The sequence below is a fragment of the Anguilla anguilla genome, chromosome 4 (genome assembly GCF_013347855.1).
Source record: "Anguilla anguilla isolate fAngAng1 chromosome 4, fAngAng1.pri, whole genome shotgun sequence".
Classification (NCBI taxonomy): Eukaryota; Metazoa; Chordata; class Actinopteri; order Anguilliformes; family Anguillidae; genus Anguilla; species Anguilla anguilla.
Window position 1 is genome coordinate 18,623,398 of NC_049204.1, and position 10,502 is coordinate 18,633,899.

General features: G+C 40.5%; 1 protein-coding gene across 3 annotated transcripts in view; it reads left to right on the forward strand.

Annotated features, from left to right (window-relative positions):
• The window catches only part of LOC118225570 (lethal(3)malignant brain tumor-like protein 4), an 87,199-nt gene extending 76,844 nt beyond the window's left edge, over window positions 1-10,355 (forward strand). For all 3 annotated transcript variants that reach the window (XM_035414124.1, XM_035414122.1, XM_035414125.1), the window contains 3 exons: window positions 265-437; window positions 8,161-8,223; window positions 8,804-10,355. In XM_035414124.1, the coding sequence (XP_035270015.1) occupies window positions 265-437; window positions 8,161-8,223; window positions 8,804-8,959 (392 nt within the window). In that variant the 3' untranslated portion in view covers window positions 8,960-10,355. The remainder of the gene's footprint in view (window positions 1-264; window positions 438-8,160; window positions 8,224-8,803) is intronic.
• Window positions 10,356-10,502: the final 147 nt, after the last annotated feature.

A 10,502-nucleotide genomic window follows, 5' to 3' on the forward strand; every position in this document is an offset into this window, starting at 1 on the left:
AGCCTTTCCCTCCTATTCGAATCAGTCAGGAAGATCCTTTCCAATATAATAGTCATACCCTGTAGCCTGTAGCTATTATTCTTGTCGTGATAACTGTAATCCAAACTTTACGCGCCACCACAGGCGCTAACCCTGACAGTCACTGTACCCGATGACACGAATGCGCATTTGTCACTTTGATGAGCTCTCGGTGCTAACGGAGGCCCGGCGCGCCCGAGATGCAGCCTGCGGCTTTCCAACCGCTCCGTCGTCTGTTTCCTCCAGCGGAGCGCTGCGCGGACAGCATGCAGCAGGCCCTGCACCAGTCCGTCTTCTTGTCGGCCATGTCGGCCCACCCCAGCCGCGACCTGCCCCTCTGCTGGGAGCAACACTGCAAGCTGCTGCCCGGCGTGGAAGGCGTGCAGGCCAGCCGCGTGGCTCACTGGACCGTCGACGAGGTAAGAAGGAAAACCCGCTCTCCTCTCCTCTCCTCTCCTCTCCTCCTCGCTTTCTTTTTCTTTTCTTTTTTGCGTCGTCTTAATCGGTCTGATAAAATTGAGTTCACGGTCGGGAAATTGTATTGCAGCGGCTAACTGAAAATAAACACCGCCCCCGGACGCTCGTACTCATCGGAATGCACAGCTCACGTTATCCCAGTCCACGCAGTATTGTGATGGTGTCATCGTTGCCGCAATCTCGTTATGAAAACTGGCACTCAAAACACTGTATAATGAGGGGGAACGGGATTGAAAAAATACTGGCTGAAATGTTGCCAGTTATTGTAGCTCTGCCAAGTTTATCTGTGGATTTCACGTCAATATGTGTCACATGATTTCAAAGGCGGATGGCCATCTCTCTGATGCTTTTGATATTTTAAAAAAAAAGGATCCAGGTGTTTTTGTTCTCACATGGAATTTTGAATCTCTTTGATTTCAGGTTAAAAATCAAGTCTTCTGTAAAGAGCTCGCTGTACTTGTCTTGTTTTCGGTCTGTGCTCTCCCAGTATCTGACTCAGTGCTGATATAAGGATTTGCCCTTGAAAGGATTTACATGGTATGGTAATCCCACCTGGAGACATGTGTGCAGCGTAAACAGTGTAGTGACGGAGAGCACTGTGCATGGGAGCAGACCTGGTTGCGTAAACAGTTTGCTTTCTTAGTAGGGTTACAAACGCACACCCAGCAAATTTCAAATATCAGCCATCATCATTGTCAAAAAAACCGATGCAGTGCCTTTGTTTGCACTGCATGTTACTATGGCAACTGGTTCCCATCTAACATAGGCTAGTAGTGCTAGCTGTCTGTGATAATATAATCAGTGCTCACCTGCAACCGTCACATGTGGTTGAGGTATGTTTAAAGTTTTATCATCGAAATATATGAACAAGACAAGAGTGTTGCTGAGTCTGGCTTCTATGATGCTATGAAAAAGGTTCTCCTGTTCCTATGCAAATAAAGCACATCCTTGTCACAGATCTGTTGGTACTGTAGCTGGATAGTGATAGGAAATCGACTTAATGCTGAAAACATTCAATGCTGCCTGGTGCACAGATTACATTCAATTAATGCTAGTTTTTGACATTACATTCTTGATTGAAGCTCACTAGTCAGAACATCTTACTAAGGTTCTCAAAGTAATAATGCTGTACAGTATTGCATTTTTTTAAAAATGCATGCGTTTTCCCTGTAGTCATTTTTTTTTAACCATCCAAGAAAAGTTATTCCGCCATTATTTTTTATTGTAAGTAGAGTAGCTAGTTGATCACATATAGCTTCAGGTTGTCTTTAATGACAATGATTTTCTGCAACATGGATAGCATATAATCTTTTTTCTGAGGAGATGATAATACCAACAAAATCGGCATTCATGCAAAGCGTGTTTTTTTAAATGGATTAGCACAGACCAGGGAATGGCATATTCATAGCTGAGGAGGGGAATATTACTCTAGACATACTGCGCCAGTGCAGATAGTTTATTTTCCGTTTAGCTTTATGCTGGGATTGCTTTTCCTTTAGTCATTACTTGCTTTATATTCCCTCCATCTTTATTCTGAAGTAAATATGCATTTTAACTATGTATTTCTGCCTGAGAAAAACAGCACATGTATGTCTCTCACTTAAAGTCTTCCACTTCCCTTTCAAAGGGCAAGCATGAAAGATATGCTTTTATTTTTTAATTTACAAAAATCTGTCAGCCTTTTACATTCAGTTCATTATGATTAAACTATATTGGTAAAATGCCGCGTTCATCAGTGTTGCATGAAATTACAATCTGTTATTTATTCTATCAGTGCATGGCCTCCACCCGGGTGACTTACAGTATCCATTAGTACTGCTGCATCCTTCACTGAGGAAATGAAGGTAGACCTGAAACAGAACCTGCAGCATGCTGGCTGCAAGCCCAGTTCCATTGCCCTTACACTGTGTCACTGCACTATACTCTACAGGCTGTAATCCTCAAGGTGGTTATGCATCTCTCTTTCTCTCTCTCTCGGTCTTTCTCTCTTTCTCTGTCTCTTTGGCTCTCACTGTCTTTCCGTCCCTCCTGTGTGTGCCTCTATCTCTCTCTCTGTCTTTCTTCCTCTCTCTCTCGGTCTCTTTCGCTCACGCTGTATTTCTGTCTCTCTCTTTCTCTCGGTGCCTCTATCTCTCTCTGCCTTGCCCTCTCTCTCCCATTAACTGATGACTAGCACACGTGATCCGTCCAGACATTTCCCCTCTGCTAAAGCGAGCGTCTCCAGCCGCAGCCGCGAGCTGGTTCCAATCCACTGCTTCTGCCATCTCATCGCCGCCGCGTTCTGAGGAGCGGGAGGAACGCTGTGCCCAGCGGGGGCCTGTGGGGGGTGGGGGGGGGATCAATACAGGCTCTGAGCACACAGAAAAAACAGCTTTGAATGGGTGAAAACTTCTATGTAGATACGTAGAAACACAAACGCATACTGAGTGATGGATCGTCAAAGAGAGAGAGGACAGAGAGGATGATACGTTAGGTACACAAACTATATTATAGTTGGTAGGGCTATGTGTTTTTAATATTTACAATCAAAATGAGTACTCTTAATATGTATGCATGTGTGTATTTGCTTTGACAAAGCAGGCATTGATGTCAATGAAGCAAAGCAAGTTAAAATGGACACAGAGTGAATGAGTTCACACGAGGGCTCTGAGGGGGTAAGAAGCAGACGTGAATGGGGGCGGGGGGGGGGGGGTGCTGAGTCCTACAGCAAAACAGACTGGTACAGCAAGGCCCTCTGGGTCCTCAAATGTGCCACAGTAATAAGCTCTCTCAGCTCTGACCTGTTCAGCTACTGCTACACAGTGCAGCTTTCCTGTTAGTTTACACTAGTGGCACTTAGTTTACACTTTGTGCTTTTCATCCAAGTTATCTTTGAATGGGAGCTACATGAAAGCATTTGAAAGCATCAAATTATGTTGAACCCTTGATGCCAGGTTATTTCATTGTGTGTGTGTGTGTGTGTGTGTGTGTGTACATATATATGTATGTATGTTAAGCAATTAAAAGTGTTTAATTGATATATCAATCAATAGGCCTGGTGTACATGATCCATATTGGTTTTATTAATTGATGATTTATTTTGAATTATCCAGGCCCTTAGAAGCTCTAGGATTTAAAGACACTTCCTTGAACTATATTTAGCATCAAGCAGCTTTAAAATTGAGGGAACTTCTCTGTTTGTGCTTTAAAACCATGGACCCAATTCCTTTGAGGCTTGCTGTTGATAAGTTGATCTTGTGGTCTTTTCCTAGATTCTCCTGAGCCCAATTACAACGCATCATAGCTCTTTAAGGTCAACATCAGCTGGAAAATAGAATGCATATGAAGACCTTCAGTTTGCCCTGAATAAATTACAGAACCCTCAAGTCCAGCTAGCCATGATATCTAGTAGATAATGTCTACATGTTAGGAAAGCTTGGCAGCCAACAGCTGACAGGGCAACAAATGTATCCCGAAACGGAGGGAATTTAGTTTGACACCAAAGACAGACGGCTAATCAAAAGCCCATTGTGTAAAACCAAAGATCTTTATTGAACTGGAACTTTGTGCTTTCTGGCTGGGAATGAAATGAAAGCCAGCGGGCCATTCGAGTTAACAGCAAATGTGGAAGTTATGTTTCTACTAAGCTCTCAAGGCCCATTCAGACGTCAGAACATTATGCCTGTTGCATGGCATCATAACAATGGGTAGGTTTTACAGTCGATATTCATTTTAGGAGTGGCAAGATGTTGATTTTTAAAGCTATATTACATAATTCCATAATCCTTATCATTTGAAGTCTTTGAGAAGATGATGCGTGAACAATATAATGTATTATTACATGGTCAAATCATAATCCTACAATGTTAAAACACGCTATTATGCTCATTTTAAATATGAACATCAGCACACTTATGTTAAAGGCATGTTCAATATCATGCTTGTATTAATTCCCTGCCCCACACATTCTTAAAAAAAAGCGTACTGTACAACATTATAACATTAAAGATGAATATACATTGACCAATTAAGCAACTGATTCATTATCATTTCTTCTACATCATTAAACCAGACCAGTTGACCTACTTCAAAACCCCACACTGCAATTTCTTCATCCTTTTACAGGAAGTGTCTGAGGCTTATAGCAAAGAAAGCGTTTTAGGAGAGCGATGTAAGATTTGGAGAAAAAAAAATTAAAATTGTAAAAACAAAAATTAAAATAAAAAAATCATAGTAAAGCTTTCTCAAGGGACTAATAGTTTGCAGTTGCTTGTGTAAACATTTTTTTTTTTTTTAAACAACTCATTGCCAATTTTTTTATATAGCTACACTAGTTTCATTTTCATTTAAAGTGATTTGTCACAGATTTATCTGTTAGTTTCCAGCCTGAATTTAAAAATGTTTGATAAAGTTTGTTTTGAAATCCATTCCATAAATCCATTCCATCCATTTGAAATCCATATGAAAATACTAATTCCTGATTAGATAATGAAAGCTTTACATGTCTTCAGAAGACTGGAGTTAATAAGTGTGATAAAGTGGTTTTAACAGACTGCCGTCAACATGCTTCAGTGTGCATGTTGAAAAATAATGTTGGTAGGAAGCCAATAGGAAATGATGTTATTCGTGACTCAGATTTCATTGTCCTCTCTGTGCCATTATAGGCTGTAAGATGAGCTACCCTGTACACAAAGGGAGGTATGGTAATACCTGTACTGCCATCTTGTTTTAGTTACATGCATGGTGTCATATTCATATGGCCTCACGGTTGATTTTTCTCTGGTGGTTTAGAGGACTGTATGTCCTGCAAGCATCGATCAATTTAAACCCTATATTAAATAAAAGCAACAAGGTCACTGTATTTGCTATGGATGATAGGTTCACGGTGCCTAATCATGCATCACACTACAGGACGTTAACCCCAATGATCCATCAGTGGCCTGCAGGTGATTGTAATTGCCCCAAGCTGCCTGGATAATGAATGATGCATGGAAGAGTGATCAACCGTGACCGATCGTCACTGGAATTGGTCATAGAAAATATCTGGCGTTACAGTTAAGTTTCCGTTACCGAAAGCAGTCTTCCATGAGGTGATTCTCATATCAGCTGTCTGGCCTCAGAATGGCTAAACGTGGGGAGTTTCATTAAAGGCAGTGTATCATACAGCTTTTAAACTGTGTGGGTCCTGTACATTGTGGTGTGTTCATTCACTAAAGTCATTCTGTTGTACTGTAATGTTTCTTTCATAGGTCCCACCTCACTGTTAGCATAAGACATATTAACTGTGTAAACTGTATGACTTCCTCATTAATATTTCCCAGGATCCTATCAGTGGAATTGTCATGCAAGTACCTCTTTCTCCATGCTATTGTCCCAGACCTTCTGAAATCTTCTTAATTCATAGTTGCTCAATTTTGAATTCATTTTGGTTCCTAGTCAATAGACAAAAAAATAAACAAGAGGTAGTTTACTAGGTAGGGCACAAGACTTAAAAAGTTAACTGTTGGAAAGTAAAGACTGTGTATGTCAAAGAGAGATCTTCCATAGTCAAGTCACTGATTGCCTTTTACAAGAATGAGTCTCGTATCCCTGATCCTGAATGATAAACATGCTAGTCCTAGCAGACTGCCAACACAAAAAGCAATAAAGCATCCAGTGTCGGAGTGTTTTGTTCGGTTGCTCATAAATCTGTCCAGCTCTGAGGTAACTTAACACTCTGTGACAATGGTTGGTTTAAACTGGAAGAACCTATTTATGCTGGAATTATGGTATGTATTCATGTATTTAAATTGTTTTTTGTAAAAATCAGAACGGGACATTCTTAGTCGTGTAATAGAGCATGCATTTTAATGGCAATATGCCTTTTTGTCTAAGAGGGCAGCATTTGAAAGCCCTTGTTTTGAGTGTAATGTAGGTGCTGATGTTAAAATATTAATTCTGACATAGAACAAATATTCAAAGTGACAATCAGCTCTTAGGCAGTCTGCGGCAGCCTAAAATAAAACAGAACTGCATTAATTAGAAACAGCCTCGTATTGCAGGAAGGGCTCCCAATGCTCTGAGCTCTGTCCTGAAGTTCTGTTCTTTCACCGCAGCCTTTTTGAAAGCAATGTATATTTTACACAGAGGTCTGGCTTTCCCAGACTCCTCACTGACAGAATGCAGTTCCTCTGTTAAGGTCTCTGGATGTTGAGTTTAGTTTACTCTGTTTCCTGGCCACTGCACTTTGAGCGGAAAGTAACTCTTCCCAGGGAACTCTTCGCGCTGGCTTGTGATGCTCTGAGAGCTCATGGATTTTTTTGGAACGAGCGAGAGGAGGGGTGTGAAGGCCGCAGGGCTCCGGTGCTGTGAAGCTCCACGTCACTTTGAATCTCGTCAGCCCGCGGACTCTAGCGGGCATAGATGGCACCGTCCCCATATAGATACAGCTCTGCCATGTACTACTGAAGTGACGTTGTGTGGTGTGTGTGTGTGTGTGTGTGCATACGTGCTTGTATAAAGAGCACTGAAATGCAGTCTGGGGTTTAACCTTCCCCCCTGTATATTTAAAGAAAAACGGATTTTTTCTGTTATTTGACTCTGTCAATGATTGGCTGAGTTTCCATGATTTGAAGCCTAGTCAGCATATTTACTTGACCTCCTCACAGACACAATACACTGAGCTCATATATTCCTCTGGAGCACAGAGGGATATCTGTCACCTCTGCATTCATCAAACACTGACCTTGCAAACAAAGCTTTGGATTTTCCTCAGATTGAAGGAACCGGTTTGCCTTGTCCTCAAGTAGTCCTCAGGGAATGTGTGCAGTTCTGGCTTTAGTCATACCCACTCTGAGTGGTGATGTTTCTGCTGTTCGCTAAGAGCTGAGGAAGCAATCCCATTAACCCCCATCCACCAAATGTTTCTGTCCTCTTGCTCATGCTATGTGATAAAATGCAAAAGGCAGGCTGGAAGCAGAACATTACATTCCTGCAGCCATCTTCTCATAGGGTTTCTTTTGTAAATAGATCTTTTGACATAGATGTCAGGTTATTACTTCTCTGACGGGGACATTAACGGCAGCAACTGTGGTATTTACCGTACACCTCACTGAAATGTAAATGCCACGGTAGGTAATGGAGAAAAAATGGCTGTTCTGTTTTCCATCAAATTTCTTTGCATGAATTTGTGCACCTAGGAAAAAAAAAATTTTTGTTCCATTGAGATCCCCACCATAAATTGCTGCACATTGAAATGACCCCAATCTCAGATATAGGCAACTATTCTCAGACAGGTTATGAAGAGCAGACTAAAATATTGCTGGAAATGACTGTGTCAGTGAAAATGGTGCAGGTGTGTTTCTGAGAGCTATGCAGAGTGCCCTGCTATGAATGAGAGGGATTTGTCGGGGCCTGTGAATTCTCCCTGCCGACTCTTGTCTGGATGTTAAAGCCTGTTAAGAATCGTAGACACTCACTGTTCAATGTCGACTCAGTGCTGTACCCAGGTTTTAATTGCACTTCTAATGCTGAGCTGTGACTCTGGAAAGTAAGTTCAGCAATTGTACAGGCTCTGGTGTACAGTACTGGTTCATATTGGATGTGAAATCAAGGCCTTGTCTATAGTAGCTGCTCTGTTGATAAAGGTACATTTTTTACTGCCACCTTCTTTAACATACCAGTCTGTACCTGTCTTTGTGTGTCTAGGTGGCCAGTTTCATCCATTCTCTGCCTGGCTGTGAGGAACAAGCCAAACAGTTCCAAGATGAGGTAAGCAGACTCATGATGGCCAAGGAAATTCCCCGGATGTCCTTAATCGTTAAGAGAAAGCTAATGAGTTTTGATATATTAAATTAATTAGGTGGCACAGGTGCAGAGAAGCCTCTGCTATCAAACACATTTGCAGGTGTCAACTGTAGGACATGAGGGGATGGCAGGGTTTATTCTCAGAACTCATTTTGCGAGCGTCAGTTTGTTTGGATTAGAAATCAGCCTTGGGAGACAGATAAAATTTGAAACGTTGGCTGCAAGTCACAATGCAGGAGCCCTCATATAGAAATTGGTATCCAGACAAAATGCCTCGCTTCTGAAGCAGAACTTTCATTTGCTGTCTGAGATATTTTAAGGGTTGTTAAACAGCAGTAGTAATATCATCATCTTAGGGGAAGAAAAATTATTTATATATGTATGTTGTATGACCAAAAGTATCTGGATACCCCTTGGTCTGGGGTTTTCCAATTGACCCCATCCAACACCTTTTGGATCAACTGGAAAGCCAACTGCTAGGCAGGCATTGTTACCCAATCAATGCCCCTCCTCTCTCACATTTTGGAACATTTTCTTTCAACAGCAAATAGACGGAAAGGCCTTTTTGCTCCTGACTCAACGTGACATCGTAAAGATAATGAGCGTGAAACTGGGCCCGGCACTGAAGATCTACAACTCCATCCTGATGTTCAAACACGCAGAAGACAACCAATCCTCAAGCAGTGACACCAACACATGAAACCAACCAAACCAACTCTCACCTTTTATATGTATATACATTAGATATATCTGTGCATTCCAGGAGTTTTCTTATAGAGATACACAGGGAGAATTTGGCTGGGAAAACCTAGTCTGTCTGGGACTTTGGACTTTGGTTTTAGTCACTCTTCTTACTTGGGCTCAGCCTCATCCCACCCAAAACCCCCGAACCTCGAACCTGGTGTTCTCTCCAAAGCTTAAAACTTTGGTGCATTGGTCCGTTCTACTTCACATTGCATTTTCAATATGCCGATTTATATACATTTTACTACTGTGTAATGTTCTACAGAAAACTGCAGTACAGTACAGGACTGACAATCACAAATATGACAGTTCAGCTGTCATCTGCTTGGTCATCAAGGTGCTATTTGTACTTAAAATACAACCGTTTAAGAATTATACTGGGCTTTGTTTCTGATACGTCTGTTGTCAACTGGCTTTAAACTTGGCCATAACCAATGCTGTGTTCTCATTTCATTTGATTCCTTTTATATAAAATGCTTTATAATTTCACTGGACCTGCTGATTCACTCCTATTTATTATGAAATAGTCACAAATTTAGAAGCATTTATAGGACGTTAATAATGTGTATATACAAGATTCTGGAATACCAAAAGGGTTTATGTTTCAAATTGCATAATTTATTTTAAAATATATTATATCTCTAAAAAAAGTATTTAATTTTTTAAAATGGGAAGCTGGAAATTGCCATTGCTCATTTTGAAGAAATTCATAATCAAATCCAAATTTAATATAAGTAGTAGAGACATATTATTTGGTTTTGAATGTTTTATAGCTGATGTCATTCTTAACTTGGTTGCCATCATCCTATTATTTTATTTAATGTGAACCTGTCTCTCCAGGCATGGAACATTAGGACACCAAATATGCTGTACGTTTGTTAACTGTGTTATCCAGTTGTGCATTTTCTTCATTGTTTTAAAGCAAGTTAAAAAAAAAACATGTTTAAGTTTTATTAACATCTATATTTGCTAGAAATGGTACATTTTCAGTCAGTGCAACATCAGAAGTTTACAATTCTGTGTGTATCAATGAGCAGAAGAAAAATTATGGCCAAACTTTGACTCCAGAGAATCTTCAGGAATGCAAATCTGTTCAATGTCATTGTGCTTTTTTCTCTGGGGTCTGTTGTAATCCGAAGTTTTTAGGGCTAAGATACATTTTGTTTCTTTTTTCTGTCTTAAAGAGAGAATGCTCTGTTTATCCCAGTGCATGGAATGTACCAGAACAGGCAAGCCCCAGATTCTTTCTGAAAAATTGTCAGTCTTTAACTATGAAATGTACTTTACACATTTGTAAGCCTTGTTTCCAACTTGTGAATTCACTCTTTATACAATACAATACATTCAGATCACATCGGTAGTCTCTTATTCCTTAATAAAATTCAAAATACATCTTTATCAATTAGAGTTCCCTTCCTGTTATATTTTCTTCCTTTCCAAATAAGTTCAAAGCAACTAACAACATGCGTCTGATTGTCATCCGATTTAATGGCTTGAAA